The 18,146-nt window shown below is 44.2% G+C and overlaps 1 protein-coding gene across 1 annotated transcript; it reads right to left on the bottom strand.

Annotated features, from left to right (window-relative positions):
- Positions 1 to 12,663: 12,663 nt before the first annotated feature.
- Positions 12,664 to 18,146, bottom strand: CTCFL (CCCTC-binding factor like). Its single transcript, XM_072350587.1, is given in 9 exon segments — positions 12,664 to 12,783; positions 13,668 to 13,684; positions 13,729 to 13,852; positions 14,245 to 14,378; positions 14,533 to 14,652; positions 14,655 to 14,702; positions 16,358 to 16,549; positions 17,155 to 17,644; positions 18,141 to 18,146. Coding segments are annotated over 9 exon segments (1,251 nt in total).

The raw sequence follows: 18,146 nt of genomic DNA, 5'->3' as shown, positions 1-18,146 counted from the left end.
AACAGCAGCAACAAAAATCCAACAGAAGATAAGAGCCCAAAGCAATGGGCAGCACTGCATGGGGCCCACTGTGCTGGCTGTGTGCCTTTGTCGGGTTACTTATGTTGTGTCCCTGTTTAGCCTCCCATGTCCAAAGTTGGGATGGATATTCAGAATGGCTCTTTCTAATCTTCAGCATGTCAGACTTCCTCGGTTGATCTCAAGTCTGCATCCAGACATCTCCCACATATGGTGTGGGGCTGATCCTGCCCTGCAGGAGGGGCCCTGGGCAGCTGGTCCAGCTGGATGGGACCCTTCAGGGCAGAGGTACGAGTGCAGCCCCAGCCACACCTGCCCCCAGCCCTCCTCCACCCCATGCCTCCATCCATGGATTATTAAGAAGCATTAATCAGCAAATATGGGACTGAAAGTCCCGTGAGAGAGGGGTAGCAAACTGGTTAGAAGCCAAAAAATTTCCATGAGATAATTTTCAGTGGAAAAAGATGGAGAAAGCCCCACTGTATCTTAAGTGCAATATAAATTCTTACCCGTGAGTGTTTTGATGTAGTTCTAACCTCTGAGTTAAGTGCCACAATTCAAAAGACATCTGCTAACTGATGGTTCTGTAAAGCCAGAAGTGCATCACATACATTCAAATGAGCTCAAAAAAGGCACAGGCACATCTGCTTTCATGAATCAGATCAGAACAAAAACCATTTTCTGTTGCTGCTGGTTTTGCCAGCAGTGGAGATGAAGGTGAGTGAAAGGCAGAGCTGAGGGTCAGGGCATGTTGTGTGCTTCACTGGAGAGATCTTTCAGCTCAGTGTAATCCCATTTCCCTCTCCCAGGGCCGTGCCACCATCTGACCAAACACCTCACTAAATTCAAGACTCTGTGCTATCTCCAGTCCTTCCGCAGCCGGGCTGGCTCTGCTCCAGTGCCTGGAATGGGATTCCAAAGCCATCCCCACTCTTATCACCCGTTGTGCTGATAATCAGCCTGCAACAAGCCTGACCTTCTGATTGATTTGAACTTTGGCCAACAGGAAAACACTTGTTGTAGCACCGCAGCCAGACACCCAGCTGCCTGCTTTGTGCAGCGGGACAGTGGGGTTAAATTAAGGCACGTTCCCTACCGTGAGCACAGGGGAAGAATGGAAACTCACCAGGTGTTGTCATCAGGCTGAGCAAGATGTGAGTGCAGGTGGGGCTGTCAGCTCCTGCCTCGTGCTTACTCTGTAGAATGCATCTCAAAGAACAAGAAACTTTCCAAATCAGTGAGGAAAAAGCCCTCGTTTGCTGTCCCCACAGTACTGAGAAACAGTTTTTCTTCTGTGATTCCTACCTTGTGAAGCCACACAGCTCTCCTGATGGTTCCATGCTGTGCAGGGCGGTGGCTCTCGCCCTGTTCAGATGTGGCCATGTGGGCAGCCCCGGCTGTGCTCACTCCCCAGCACGGTGATGCCCTCAGGTCGATGGGGACGTGCACTCCCTGCTGGGGGTCTGCAGATCCATTCCAAGCCACTGCCGGCCCCGAGGGGCTCCGAGAGGAAAGCAGCCCGGTGCCGCTCTGCTGCTCCCTGCGGGCTGATTGCAGAACTGCTGTCACCCTGCAGGACCACTCTAATCATTGAGCGAGTGCTATGAGCCTTGCTCATCCTGGGTAACTCTTGCTGTCTCATTAGAAGGGATCTACAGAGCCCCAGCGGCCTGCAGCCACCATATGACACCCTTTCTTTCTTACCGAAAAGATGCTACACGTTCAACACGTGGTGCCCTCAGAGGAGAGCAGTCACTACTTCAATGTGGTGGCTGGAATGCAGCAGCAGTGCCTTCAGCAGAGATGTGCCCTTACCTTCAGGGCTGGGCTGCAGCATAGAGCTCTGCATGAGGAGCCCTGAAGCACCGTCAGGAGGAGCAGAGTGTTCAGTGCTGACTCTTCAGGTGCAAAGGAAGGAAGGTTGGAGAGCAGGAACTTTGCCCTTCAGGGCTCATCAGGGAGCCACACACAAAAATCCCACCTGCAGGGCCCTGAACACCTGGCACCAGGGAGAGAAAAGCACTTTTTGGTTTTAAAATGTAAGAACATAACAACTTTCTGTCATTTGGATCACGTCTCCATGTCCGTTCAAGTTCGGAAAGTTAAATATAGCCAGCACCTTATAAAGTATTAATTGAAGCAAGCATTGCACTGGGACCCATGAATCATTGTGCATGTGTTCAATACTTACAAGTGTAGCTGTGGCGAGGAGCTGGGCTCAGCCCCTAGTTATGGTACGTGAGGGCTGCTGGCTTACCAAGCCATAAAGCACAGACCTGTCATCAGGGTGGGGAGAGCTCTGAGGCCGCAGAACAAGGCTCACAAATCAACAGCACAATTTGATATTAATCCACAGCTCCCGTGTCAGCTGTAGGAGTTAATGTTACAAGCACAGAGTCTGGAACAGGCTCTAGGAAATGCTATTGTTTTACCTGGTTGGCTTCTCCAGTTTCTGTCTTCTTTGTGAGGGTGGCTGGGGCTGCAGTGTTGAGCATCTGACTCATCCATCCAGGCACGGAGCACCTCACGCATCCCTCCTCGCTGCTCTCAGCCACCGATTATCTCAGATCATCAGTGCTTTGGATGACCGAATAAACAGGATTATTCTCTCCCGGTGCCTGTTAAGTCAAAACTGGATGGTGATCCTATTAGTGGATCGCAATAGCATGAGGATATCCAAGCAGGAGATTATCTTTTTTCCTTGCTCTGCGGAGCTGAAAACAGTACTGGGAAATTTTTAATCTCCATGAAGGGGACAGTAGAGCTCACAGAAAGAATCCCAAATTCACGACCATCCCCTCAATCAGCTGCCTCGCTCAAAAAAGGCATCTCTATTGACAAAGTCATACCCTTCTTCCATTGATATAGTAACGGATTTGGGGTGCCAATGAAAAAAACATCTTACATGCGTAGCCTCTTTCATCCAAACTGATCCCAGCAAGCCTTACAAGTGCCACATGCCAATGGCACGTGGGATTAACAGCACTTACAGGAGCCTGTCTGTGCTCCCACTGAGGTTACAGAGCACGGCGGGGGCACTCACTGCTGAGTCAGACATGAAATGGGCTGGAACGGGGCCAGGCTGCTGAGCTGAAGCCTTGCATTGTGCTGGAAGGTTTTGGGTCTGCGCCTTGTGCAGAACAACAGGGCAGGTTGCAGTAGGTTACAGAAGGATGCTGTTCGAAACATCTCGGTAATTCACCCTTACTTGTTTTTTTCCAGCACTCAAGGTTAAAAATATTGCAAGTAGTTACAGAGGAGGAAATACCCACATCTCAATTAAAATCTCCTCAAAGAAACACAGAATATCAGGGAAGCAAGCCAGCCAGTTCCCAACACCTTTTAATAAATGCATGCAGAAAAGTAAATTCCTTCAAAAGAAGCTTTGAAGAGTGTAATTAAGCATGAGAGTTACCATATATTAAATTATACATCTACTAAAAAATAGAGTCATTAGCCCAGCAAATGGGCTGTTAATGATTTCAGGTTTGCTTGAGGCTGCAAGCTAACCAACCTGCCCCCGAGCAGTGGCTGGGCTGCTGCTGAGCCTGGCTGTTGCCACAGACCTTGTCCACTGCTTGGCAAGCATGGAACAACCAAACCTACTATAAATCACACCAAACGTGGCCTGGAGAAACAGCTGGAGTTTGGGGCAGGTGAAATGCCAGCTCTTAGGTGCTGGGAGCTCCTCCATGCACCAGAGCCTTGGTGTGCATCCAGCTGCATTGCCCCACTCCCACTGTGTCTCATGGCACCAAGAGTTAAAGTTTCCTTTCCCATCTGCCTTTCTGATGGCAGCACTGAAGGCACAACCTCAGGTGACCTTTTGGACCCCATTTAAGACATCTAAGTAATTCTATGTCAGATAAGTCACATGTACGGTGCCTGGTCCTTCCTCCAAGTGCTGTTGTTTCTCATGGTTATTCCTACAAAAAGAACATGGCTCGATTTTGGCAGCACTTGCACAGACTTCAGGGTAAATATAGCTGTCGTTGACTTTCCCTGAGCCTCAGATACTTCTGAAAATAAGCTTTCTGGCACCCACTGAGGAACATGCTGAACATCTCCTTTAGTTACATGCCCCCAAATAAAAGGAACCCATAAAGTCCTTACCAGCAGCCATAAGAATTTGATTTGAGATCACATTTAACTCTCCTTACAAATATTCAGGCGCAGTTCACCTCTCACTCCACCGACAGCAGTCAGAATATCTTCAGTGTAATCCACGGTGGCATCACAGAGTATCACTGGAAAGTAAGAATTAAAGTACCGAGTTACTCCTTTTTAACAGCCTCCCCTGTAAGGGTCCATGTGTGCACTGGAGGCTGTTCCAAGGGCACTGGAGCTTCCACCACGCTGACCCCAACCTCAGCTCACACAGCTCTCAGGTCTTCGTATTTAAAACATGCTTTCCAAATTTGTTTTGTTTGTACTACATTAAAAAACAATAAAAACAATCCACAACTACCCCTTTCCCACTAAAGCAAGTAGATTTTCCAGTGAACTCCAGCACTTAACCCTGCAGCATTTTACTATTTCTAGATTGGAGCATGAGCTTCACATTTTTTCCTGGAGAAAGAAAAAAAAATAATATATATATAAATATATATATTTATGCATGAATTTATAATGCCGCCATGGCAAACACAGGAGGCATCCTGAAAAGGAAAACAACCCTAGCAACAAAACTGGGCTCAAACTTTCCCAGCAGCTCAGGAGCAGCAGCCCACTTCTAAGGCTGCAGACAGCTCTGTGCCCCTGTAAGCAGCTGCCGGGGCCATCCATCAGAGCTGGGTGCTCTGTTATGGACAGCCTGTGTTCCTTTCCCCCTCTGGCTCTCTGCTGTTCCAGGGATGCCCTCCTGAAGGGACCAACCCTGACACAATTTGTTTCGCATCCTACCAGGCTGGCATGGCCTTGGTGCGGCCTTCACCACTTACAAGTGAAGGCAACAGATGAGCATTGCTTCTTGCTGAAAGCATCCCAGTCTGCCCTGAGTGTCCCAGCAGGGTTTTATCACCACAGCTTATCACGAGATGGGAGTCCTTTTCCATAGGACATCTCTTGATCAGGGAAAGAGCTGCCTCAGGAGCAGCTACTGCCATAAGTGGAAGAATAGCTCCCGTTTTTAATTATCTGATTACGTTTTCCACACTAAATCTAATTGAAGCAGCAAGGAGGGGACTGCATTTAAAGACAGACAAGGCATTTGCATCTGTTTTGCTGATTATAGTAGTTGCACATTTTACTTTAACACCAATGGGCTGCAACTGCCATTCAAATGATATGGAAATTGGTACTTTATACTGAAATCTCCCTTAAGCAACAAAGGAAGGGATTAGCACATGGCTCTGCTTCTCCTTTTCTCTTCTTCTTTTCATTATACTAAAGTACAGTGGCAGTAGAAATCTGATGGCTCATAACAACACCTGTATCTGCTAATTTTTATTATATCAAGCTGCAGAATATTTGAACCCTTTTGCGTAACTATCATAATACAATTTTTAGTTAAAATAATGGCCTATATCTGAAGCACTGAATTAATTAACTTCATTTTCACAAGGCCCATCTATCCCAGAAACGTAGGTACACAAGTGATAGAGGACAGTGACCAGCTGGGTGCCTGCTCAGAGCCTGCCTCACCTGCACAAACCCAAGGAGCACTGCTCAGGGTGTCAGTGCCACCCAGGACTCAACCCCTTCCCTCAACCCCCTTTGAAGAAGGGGGGTTTCAGAAGCACTGAACACAGTCACTGGGCTCACACATCCCGCTGAGACACCTTCAGCTCTTCATAGAAGAATGCAGACAGGATTAAGCAAAGCAACTCCTTTCTCTCAATATAATTTCAGTACGTGACCCACAGAATAGAGCATCATCGGTCAGGAACCACCCACATTACATAGGGACCCAAATTCTGCTCTTACCCACCTGCCTCTGCATCCCCACTGCCTCCAATGGATTTTTTAATCACAGAAATAAAAGGGCAACATCACGTCAGATCATTTGCACTGTATCCATCATACTAAAACCAACACAACGGGGCACACTACAGCACATTCATGCAAGAGATCTGATAACCGCGTTTGCACTTCTGGTTTTGTCAGCCACACATGAATATTTATGTACGTTTCCATGATGCGCCCCTGGTTTGCATAGGGCACAGGTTGTCAGCAGCTGAAAGCCATTAGCATCTGACAGCTGCTGAAAGAGCTTGTTTGGAACAAATAGGTGTCCTGTCCTGCAGAGCAGGCAGGTGATCGGGGCATCATTAGGGGCTGCAGCTCTGGCAGCTGTCGGGACAAGGAAGGCCCTCCCTGTGCTGCTCAGCCCGGCCTGGAGCTGGGAGATTTAATTATCACCACCACATAATGGGTGGTTTGTAGGAGGCTGAGACCTGACAGAAACAGATAGTGGGCAAACAGAGAACAGATCGCAGCCAATGGAGTAATTACAATCCAAATAAGAGCCCATGAGCTAAGAGCAGCAGATGTTGCTGTCTGTCAGCATCTCCCCATAAAATGCATGTTTGAATGGTGTTTGAGAAAAAGGTAAAAGAGCGTTACTTGCAGAGCTACAGGATGCTGGTGGGGGATGCTCAGGGACAGGTCCTCATGGGGGAAATCCTGGGGATCTCTTGGGAGCAGAGGTGGGGACATCCAGTGATGGGGACTGAGAGGGTTCAGGAAGGGGCACTTCAACCAACACCTCCCCTCCCAGTGCAGCTGGAGCAGGAACAAGTTGAAGGCTTCTCAATGTAGGAAGAGAGATGAGCCCTGTGAAGTGGGCAGACAGTGCTGGGTGTTCCCACCTCAGACATGGGGAGGTGGACAGAGCCCACAGAATCCTGCTGGGAAAGGCTGCATGTACAAAGTGTAGCCACAAGTGCCAGATGCCCTGCAGTATCTATCCAAGCAATTGTGCTTTCTCAAAACCAGAATAAAAGCATTTGGTGGGCAGAGATGAAACTGAGTGGTCAAATAGAAGAGGTACATTGCAAGGTCACCCTTCTGAGACACTGAAAATATATGCCTTCATCCCATAGCAAGAGCACAGCAATCCCCTTCAGCACTACTCACGCATCACTAACACCTCCTAGCACACATCTGCTTCTAGGGAGTGACTTGAGAGCACACAGGGCTGAGCCTTCATCTCACGTTCTATGCCCGTGGTTGCAATTATAAGCACAGTCATGGTGAATGTCTGCACAAACCACACGCTACAAATCCTCTTGGTACTTCCTGGGTCGTTGCTTCACTGGTATTCTTGAAAACGGTGAGCCCCATGTTTCTGCAAGCATATGCATGATACAGCTCTCATTGAGAAACCCTGAAGTTAACAAGAACAGCAAACATCTGTGCCCAAAACCATGGGTGAGAAAGCGCCCTCCATTTCTCAGGGCTCACAAAGCATTCAGTGCTGCGCTGTGTTTTTAAAACATGGGTTGTTTAAAATATACACAATTAATATTAACAAAGACCTGCAGTTCTCAGGGCGAGTTGCTGGAACAAGCACTGCCTTCTGTCTGATGCGCAGTGACCTTTGGAAGTATTTTTAGGCACCGTCCTATAAGCAATGCTTCTTGCACCAATTGCTTCTGCCCAGATATAAACCAGCAGAAACCATGAGAGCGGTGTGGGATAGATCTGTGTTTTCTAGAACTGGGGGAAGAGACAATTGCTGGCGTTTGAAAGATGGTTTAAGCTGCACAACTTTCTCATTTGTTTAATGCTAACACGTACAGAGACTGCGTGCCACGTAAGGACTCTGCAGCACACGGAGAGCCAGCAGGAGGCTTCACCATGAACCAAAGCTGTGCCAGAAATCAGAGGTGTAAGAAGAGGGATTTGTCCCTTTCCACTTACCAGGGCCACGTGAGGGAGCACTCAGTACAACAGATGAACACAGCACTTCTTTTTTTTTAAACCAAAGTTCCTGAAAGAAAAAAATAAATAAATACAGAAATAAAACTGAATGTAGAAATACTTGCTGTGCAGGAAGAAAACAGCCTGATTGCATCAGCGTGACCTGCTTTAGGTAACCATGCCAGACAAGTTCCTTCCCTCTTCCATCACGCTTAGGTTCCTTGTTAAGCCCATTTCTTTAAAAGCTATCCTCAAAGGGCCAGTGGCATCACATCAACACCGCATTCAGAAGAGGTTTTGCTGCCAGCCCACAGCCCCAGCAATGCTGCAGTTAAAGGGTTTGTGCAGCAGTCCAGAGCATCAAGAGTGGAAGCAAGTGCTTCTTCCAGGGCTAATATCTCTCAAAGCTGTCAACAAGAAGTGGGCCCTCTGTGCCCACACTTCTCACTGTCTGCCCACCTTGCAATGCTATGACACAAAAGAAAAGAAAATATAACAAGGTGGAAAAGTAGTAAGGTCTTGGACTCCAGCAAGCGAGGACCTGCTTGGATGTAATAACAGTGGTGCAGAAATAAGAAAAAGAAGCTACTTGCCTTCAGGATGCCTATGAGGCTCTCTCATACATAAGGCTCTCCAGATGAGATACCTGTGCTTTCACTGCCAACCCTTAAATGAGGGCTGGAAGGGGTGGGTCCTGCCTCCAGCCCTTCTGGTCACTCAAATCCACTGCTTACACCTGAGCTGCCCTGGGTTGGCCCTGCCTTCCCACCAGGTGCTCCATCACTGCTTCAGGCCGTGATGTACCATTTCCACTACAGTCACAGGATACAGCTCTTAGAGCTGCATGGGGCCTCCATGGCAAACCCCCCACCCTCAGTCCCCACCCCTGCCATGTGCCCACAAGCTTTCCACCACACACAGCAGGAGGAGTGCCGGCCGCCTGGCTGTGCAGGCACAGCACTGAGAGAAGTGATGCTGAGGAGCTGCTCGCTGTCATTTCCTGCAATTAAAGACTACTTACTTTTCATGCTCGTGCTGCCAACCTCCCGATCTGACTGCCACACTTGCTGAATTTCATTTTCGGAATGTTGTAATTTGTTAGAGATCGCATCCAACTGGTTATTGGACTGTCTGGGTTTAAACACTACCTTTGTAGCTGATCCTGGGGCTGTCACAAAAATATGAGAAAATTTAGGAGAATTTTCTCCATTTGTATCTCACGAAGGAATTCTCTTCATTTAAGGCAAAGGATGGAGTTCTCTGCCAAGTATTTATACACAAATAGAATCACAGTCTCTGGCTTTGTGATAGGAGTCGCATCCTCAGGGTACAATTACGGCAATTATCTGGATGGATCTTCTCATCAGTAACCTTTGACTCATCTCCTACGAACTGTCAGTCTTCATCATCCGATGGGGAAAGCAGCCTATTGTTTCTATTCAATCATCTGCTTCTGAGAAAGAGAAAACCCTGCTTTGAGGACAGCCTGCCTGCCCAAATCTGTGACCTCCTGCAGCTCTCCTGCATCTGCCAGGCGGGCGGCAGGGACCGGCAGCAGCTCGCTCCTGTGCTGTGCTGCTGTCAGGACGAAAGCAGCAGGCGCCCTCTGAAACTTCCACGTTTCTCATAGGGATTTCAAGGCAAGCAGAAGAGATCTTTCTGCATGCAAAGTAGAGCCACATCTCCCAGTTCTAAAAGCTGAAGCTCCCTCCATGTTTCCTACCCACGAGACTCTTTGCCACCAGCCACGTCCGTGGCCTTTAGTCGTGCTGCCATAGTGTTTTTACATCAGCTTAAGCGCTGACCTTTATGAAGTTATGAATGTTATTTCAATTTTAATACTTGGAGTTTAATGTCTCTGGAAGAGATTAACCGCACCAGCTTAATGTCTTTGGTTCCTTGCACATTTGCTCACTGCTTTCCAACGTAACTTAATCACTGCATGCTGCCACACCCCTCCGTTTCTATTTCTAGTTCAGTGCAATTATTTAAACAAGCAAGAAGACAGCAGCGCACTGTATCATCAGTGCTGTGCTGCCCTCAGCACACTGCCCTCTGCAGCACCGAACAGCCCATCCCAGCAGCGCGATGCTGTGTGTGCAAGGCAGACTCACAGCCCGTCCTCCTTCCTGGCAGCACGGCTGCAGCTCTTAGTGACAACTAGAGCTTCATCTGCTAAGAAAAACAGCTAGCAAAACCTCTTGGTTTAGCCTTGACCTGCGCAAGATGTTAAGTGAGACGCCTGATTTCAAACCGAGGCAAAATAAATAAGTCAATCAATATAAATTAATATTAATTACTAATTAATATTAATAAATTAATAAAACCAGAGCACCTTTGTCATGCACCTTTCTCTCGCTGGGCTGCTGTCGGAAGAGATGTGAACCGGTGCTGCCATCTCCAGGAAGCGCTGCTGATCGCCTGCACCGCCACTTCAGCATCAACCCACGGCAGCGCTGCTTATAGCACCAACCCCATGGCAGGGCAGCACTACCGTTAGCATCTATTTCATGGCACGAACCTTTCCTGAATGTTTAATGACTCCTCTATAATTCGTAACCTGAAGTTGTTTGTTGGTTTGTTTTAAACTGTCACCTGTTCAGAGTGTGTACTGTTTTAAAAGAAACTAATACACGTGTCCTGATCTTATAGGTACAAATAACACCACGGAGTTAACTTTGTAAACCGATCATCTGAAAGCTATGGTAATGTAAGTTCTTAAGTACAGCAATCAGCGTTCCCACTTAAAAAGCTCGAGTCCATAAGGAATGACTCCTGAGCAGGTCTAAAGCATTCCTTCTTGATTTCAAAAAGGACACATTCTGGCTTCTAACTATTCAGATAGTTATTTTTTCAACTTCATTAAGGTCTTTTATTTTTTCACATACACTCCACTTTGTGTAAGGTAAGTAAGTCGCGCTCATTATAAGTTTAGAGGAAAACTAAGTGGAAATTTTATTTTTCATATTATAATATAATCAACAATTAAAAAAGAAAATGTGTGTTCCAGCCAATCACTGATGGCACCAGCCACAAGTCATTTCTAATGAGGGCTCAGCTCTTAAAATAAATGGTAACAGCCATTTAGGAAGGCACAGAGGAGCCCACAGGCCCTGCATAGTGTGCAAGAAGTGAACAGCAATGGATGCTCCCAAATGTCAATAATTAAAAAAAAAGAAATCTGGAACTAGCACATAAACTCTAAAAGCTGTGCATGTCAAATAACAGACTGAATATCTGCATGAGCAATATCTAATGAGACATTATCTTAGCTGTAGAAACTGAAGTTTCCAGATGAAAGGATCTGAAAGATACCAAAACGATATTGTTTGTGTGTACCAAAACATTAATAAACAGCTAAATCTAATTACTGCAAAAGCATACACACTGCAGCTGTACACTTCTCTCTAAACATACCATTACAGTCCTACCAGAGAAAACAGAAATGTCAATGCTAATGTAAACTCAGCTGCTGATATATATTCATTATATTCATTATATTCATTATATTCATTCTGAAAGGCTTCAATATTTCTTACTCTGTGTCAGATTTTATCTCCATGTCATTGGCCACAAATCAGTGTAGGTATAACCTGCTATATCAGAATGTAATGTTTGAGGACATCTAGGCCTTCGATATATTTCCATAATTGTCTCTTGATGTATGAGGAGATCAGGATCCTGCCCATGGCCTTGCCTAACTGAATTCTGTATATATTGTGCTTTGCCTAGCTCAATGGAAATGCACATAAATAAGGAAATGTCTCTGGATCAAATTCAGACTGTAAGGTAGAATTACTAGAATCCTACCTTGAATGTGATGACACACTAAGGTTTAAGAGTTTTCATGTTAACTTCATCTCTTTTAAGAGTTGCAAAGAAGAGAAATAATTGTGCCAGGAATATGCCAGCAGACAGAAAAGGTGTTACTGTTATCCCTATGGAGATCTCTCTGACTGAGCTCAACCAGAGAATTAGCCTACCATTTGGGTCTTCCCAGGTCTGAATTTATTCACTTCCAATTAACCTTAACCTAATGAGAAAAGATGAGGAAGCAGAAGAAAGAGAAGGAAAGAGATTAACTGCAGACCATCCTCTGTTTTATATTGAAGGAATAAATGCTCAGTGCTCAAGAGCTACCTACACTGAGTAACACTGAGTAATTACAAGCACCCTTCTGACTGTACAGGTGTACTGAGCCAAGAGATCCGTAAATCGGCCTGGTCACCTCTTCAGCTGACAGAAGGATGACTCTAGCTATTTAAATCACTAGAGTTTTTATTATTGGATCATTATCTGATTCAAGTATGAGAGAAGAACAATTTCTTTGTTAAGATGCGTATTGAGATTAATCTGCAATTTGGGTTTTGAAACCAAAAATGTTCCATTCTGGTCTGCATTAAAGCAGTGTATTATCAAAAATGGGCTCATAAGGAAACTCACTAGAGTTCAATTCAGCAATGATTGTTTCATTCACCTTTATAAAGGCAAAGTGAATTTGTAAAAGGGAAAAGAAAAAACACATTTGTAAGCATTGCTGAGAAAGGAGTTTAGGAAGATATCTGCAGTCCCAGAACAAGTACCTGAGCAGTGACCCAGTGCAGAAGACCAGAACTTCTGCTCAGCATTTCAAGACTATTCTAAAGCATTTCCTCCACTTTTAGCACTTAAATTAGCTTCATTGTGGAACAGTAATTAAGCAGCAGGGAAGATTCACCACCTTGGCCTTTTATTCTTGATTCTAATTTACATGATTAAATTCTAACTTATTCATTGATTACCTTATTGCTTAGCATGCTTTCGATTCTCCCTTCCTTTCCTTCTATCCTTGCTTCTTTTTCTGGGTGTAGCAGTTTTGGCCTTCACTAATCCACAGTTTTCAGGATACTTGTGCACATCACCCTGGTAGCATAATGAAGCGTAAATACATGAATCAAATATTAATGTACGTAGGCACTTTAACACACACAAAAACCAACCCAACAAATATTGTTGTAAAACCTGTGGGGAAAAAAAAAAAAAGGTTACATTTGTTTTAAAGTGTGCACAGTCAATCCAGGCCTTGTGAATGGGCAAAAAGACAGATACTTCATATAACTGAGAAAAGAAGCAATAGGAAAGCTTCAGAATGAGGGCAGAATAAAGATATTTTTACATGACAATTTGCTCTCTCAAATAGTGCCATTGTGGTTTTTTTTTTAATCTCTTGTAGTTTCCATGGAAATAAGTAGGAGACATTACTTTTGGATCAACCTTCATATTTCTCCATACTATCAGTTCAGCAAAAGATATATGCAATATAATCAATGCTTTCATTCAATTCTACAGATGTATAAAATATATTTGCAAGAGATACATACAGACCAGAACGTCTGTGGATCTTTCATTTTAGCACACACTGGCTGGACTAGAGATCTCCCGTCCCCCTTTTTATCTCCAACAGGTATCCTGGAGGGGAAAAAGGACAAAGTATTTGATGCTTTGTATTTTAAACAACTTAAGGCATCAACCACAAGATGTCGCCCCATCTCCTTGCAGGAACTTCCCTGTAAATCAGCACTGACATTTTCCATAGAATATTCTGTAATGATGTAAAGTCACATAACACATTTGGGATCATTATAAGCAGTAATAAGTAGAAACATTTCGGCCCTAACAATCTCTAGGCCACAACAATGCGGAATAAGCAAAGCACACAAAGAACGTGCTTTTCAGGTGTGTTTTTATTCAAAATCACAGATGAAAACCAGTGTGATTTACAGTCTGAAATTAGGTCACAAGGAGACCCGTGAAATTTGAAGACCTACAAGAAACATAGGCATAAATCATTACACTGGGGAATCCTACCTGAATGAACTGCCACGTGTCTTTTCAGTTTATATGCATCTTTGCCAGCATAACTGCAAAGGTAGCAGGCATAAGGATGATGCTCTCCTGTATGTGAGCGAATGTGTTGCTCTAGTTTACTTGCCTAGCATTAAAATAAGAAAATGTCTGCAGTAACATTTACATTTATAGAAGCACAAACAGTTAAAATAAAAGCAGATTTACAAAATACGTCTACTGCAATTTTAAATGTTGCATCAGTTACAGACTTAGCAGTTTTAGGTGATATTCTGTACTCTTCCCCCAGATGATCTTGCTTCCATGTTTAGTATTATTGTTTCCCCAGTCTTGTAGTCCTTGTGGTCCTTTCACAAGCCAAAGCATTATACAACATAAACTTTGGCCATTTGGCCAATGCAGTGTACATACATATATTTGCATTGCAAGCCAAGCATTAATACTGTAGCTTTCCACATACAACTTAGTATCTGAAAGCCTACCAGCCTTCCCCAAAGAATTCAGAAATGTTGTACGTACTTCCACACTCAAATATTTACACATTGAACACTTGAAAAGTTTTTCAAATATATGCTTGTAACGCCTGTGCCGTGCAAGCTGACCACTAGTCACAAATGCCATATCACAGTCACTGCATTTATAGGGCCTGGTCCCTGTAAGAATATATCATTTCTTAGAACCTTATTTAACAGCTGTATGATCCGTCTGCATTAAATCAACTTGCACAGTTTTTATCAGAATTGATTAAATTGGTTAAATACTGCAGACAATATGTAACGTGGAATATCTACACACATCAGATAATACCTGTATGTACATTCACGTGGTTATGCAGGAGTGTAGCTGTTTGAAAAGCCTTGAGGCAGATGTGACACACGTGATGTTTTTCTTCAGAATGGATTTTCCTGTGACGGTTCAGACTTGATATCTGAGTGAGGTGTATGTACACAACTCACAGCTGAAGGCTGCTTTTTCTCCTGTGAGAACAGAGACACATTTAGATCATGAGATACAAAAGAACGACTTCACTCTTCAAAAGAAGTACTGAATTCAATATAGTGCCTCTAGTTTAAGGAAACTACCTCACATTTATACATGAAAGTGCTTCAAAATGCAATAATTTCTGCCTGACAGCTTGCCTTTCTATTAACGTAGCTATTTAAGACTTTATCAATTCACCCCAAAATAGTGCCATGCATTAGTGATATAATTGAGAACCTAATTCTAGGAATCCTACCTCCTAGTCTAACTCCCACCTCCAAGAGAGGATGAAAGTTTCACATGGCTGAGATGTGGTTCATCAAGGCACTTCTAAACAATGCAGCACACTTCTTGTTGTCAACACTCTGATCAGTACTAACAAATGCAAAGATTTGGATATGGCAAATAACTTTGCTCAGCTTTCAGCAAAGTGTATGTAAAATCTGTCATGATGTAAAAGGCCCTACAAAATTACTAGTTGGCTTTAAGGACAGAAAGATCAACTCCTTGAAGAAGACAGAATAAAGTTACGCTTTTTGGATTATACAACATTTCCAAGTTCTTAGCACAGCAGTAACAAATTTCTTTGAGAGTAACAGTGAAGAGGAAACATGCTGCACTTTCAGTTCTGAAAAGGATTCAAAACTGCAAAATGGCAAATAGATTATAAGAGAAGAGCCTTTCCAGAACAGTTGCCTCAGCTCCCAAATGCACTCTGTAATGTTTTTCATGCTGAGACCAAAATGCCTTTTATACAGTGCTTCATAGCACACAGATCGTGCTGCTAACATTTCAGTAACAGCAAACAAAACCACTTTATTGTTGTTTATTCATTATGGATTCATCCCACAGAACAGAACTTCGTTTGCGTTGTTAAACCTGTTCAAGTATGCTCCCTTTAAATGCAATTTCTAAACCAAGGGACATTATTGACTGGTACATCCATACTTCAAACAACCTGCACCAGCCTACCTTCATATCCAGATATTATGAGGGGACACGTTCACAGATTTTTCAACTCCACTGATGTCATCTGACTTTCAGAGCACAGACATTCAGATTCTAGGGAAACAGTCACTTTATACAACCTTTAAGTCAGTCCTTAACCTCTGCAACACACTCCTACATTCCTGAAATATTAAGACATTAAGACAGCTACGTTCTGTTACTCTCCTTTAGGTTCTGGGAGATAATCCTGCTGACAGGCACTGGTATTTGCCTACCACTCTCAACCAGCAAACTGGAACCATTCTAAGCTCATCCACAAACCCCTGAATATATGCAACTTGAAGCTGAATGGACAAGACTAAATAAATTATCAGGCTTATCCAAAGGCATTTTATACCCGATCTTAACTCTAACACCTCCCTGGAGGTTTTAAAAACCACATCATGTTCAAAACACCATTAATTTCTAAACTCCACGCAGAATGGATCTCCTGAACACAATACATATGACATCAACTCATATTTCATTGCTTAAGGCAAAAGAGTATTCCCCCTTCTTTCAATTTTCCACAGAAAATTAGCTTTAACTTAACTAAACAATTAACAGCATGAACATTTCATACAAAACCTCCATGCTGCTTCAAAATCTAACTTCAAATACGTTATCAAATAATTAACTAGAAATATTACAGTCTATTATTTACCTTCCTTATGATGTGAAGAACTCATTTGAGATTCCAGATACTTGGGATGTCTTATAACTGCTTGTACTGATGGAGATGCATATTTGTGGTTTTTATCTTCATCATGTGAGTCTGACAAATCATCACTAGCTTTACAGTTCAGACCCTCTGCTTCCTTTCCTCCGTCCTCTTCAGATTGGCCCATTTGTGGACCTTATTTTCAAATTCAGTGACATCATTATCTCTGTTAACCTATTTAAATAAGTTTTTAAACTGCCTTAATCCTTTGTCGTAAGATCATGACAGTTTTTGTTAATTAACAATCTTAAATATGATCACATCTCAGAGGTTATCTAGGATGGCAAGGAATCTCTGAAAGCAATTATATACATATGCTATTATAAACCAGTAGTTAGCATAGGTTTCATACCAATGTTTCATGTCCTTTCAATACAGCACATTTCATATGAAACCATATCACACATCCAACAATCACTGTTGTATTGTACTCATATAAAAGACATTTTCTAACGCTATTTAACAGACGTAGGCTATGAAACAACAAAAGCACCACAGTGCTTTTGATGAACTGAATTAAAAGTTTGTCTGAGCTGTAGCAGCTTGGAGCTAGTAATCTAGAAAGGCTACATTTTTTGTTTGCTTTCTTCAATAGAGTATGAAATTACAGAGAGCTGTACAAAGGATTAGCTATTTCAGTCCAACAAATCTCAACACTTAGGAAAAACGATACTAAAGTCAGAACAGTGTGAGTCTGATAGTACAAGTTAACAACTATCATATTGCCACCTTCACCACACCCAGAATTTGTACCTCAATCAGCAGCATGTCACTTGGCTCCTCCATTGACTTGTTCTCTGAACTCTCTGCCTTTCCTTCTTGCAGAATGTTAATTTGCACCCAGCCCAAGTCACACAGATCACAGACAGCCTCGTGCCCACTCACTGGCACACCCTGCCCACGCTGCACCACCACGACCACTGGCACTGCCAGCATGACGTCCGCCTGAGGGTGGGCAGTTATGTGACAGATGCCCGCAATGTCATCTTCCTCTGCCCTTAAGCACACTGTCTGTAATGTCAGCAAGTCTCTTTCACCCTCTTCAGGAGACAGGGACCACTCTGCAGGGTCACTCGTCCCCACTGTTGCATCACTGACACCTCTCCTCTCCTTCTCTGGGATTATCTTCTTCTCATCACCCTCTTCTGTTCCATCCCAGTTTCTTACAGCACCCTTGATTTTGGTGAAAGGCTCCAGCAGACCTACGACCACATCCACCACTGAAGAAGCCTGTTTAGAAAGCAAAGTTAAAACAAAGGCAAACCATGGTCTTTCCAGCCAAGCTCCCCAGCCTTGTTCCTCAGCCCTGAGCCCTCCACAAGCCCAGCTGCACCTCTGTGTCCACTCCCACCATCCCCTCATGAGCCCATCTCCCCACACCTCCCTGACCACCATCTTCCACACATTCTCTCCTTCCCCTCGCACTCATCCAAAGGCCCCCAACCTGAGCTGCCTCACGGTGGGCTGTGCCCCCCAGACAGTCAGACCCGTCCCTCAGGGCAGGCACAGCCCTCTGCCTCTCAATGAGGGAGAGTCCTACCCGCAGGCTGGTTTGTCACTGTGTGTTCCATAGAAAGAGGCTCAGGCTGTGTAGCTCAGTTGGTTTTCCCACTTTTCAAAGTATTAGAAGTGATTCCCATGTTTCCCATCCGGAATCACTCAGCCTGGTGCCACCTCAGAGTGCTGCTGAAGAGCTGGCTGACGGCAGCACTGCAGCATCTCTTACCTTCAT

The sequence above is a fragment of the Excalfactoria chinensis genome, chromosome 15 (genome assembly GCF_039878825.1).
Source record: "Excalfactoria chinensis isolate bCotChi1 chromosome 15, bCotChi1.hap2, whole genome shotgun sequence".
NCBI lineage: Eukaryota > Metazoa > Chordata > Aves > Galliformes > Phasianidae > Excalfactoria > Excalfactoria chinensis.
Note: the sequence above shows the minus strand (reverse complement) of the source record. Positions and strands in the feature narration are given on the sequence as shown.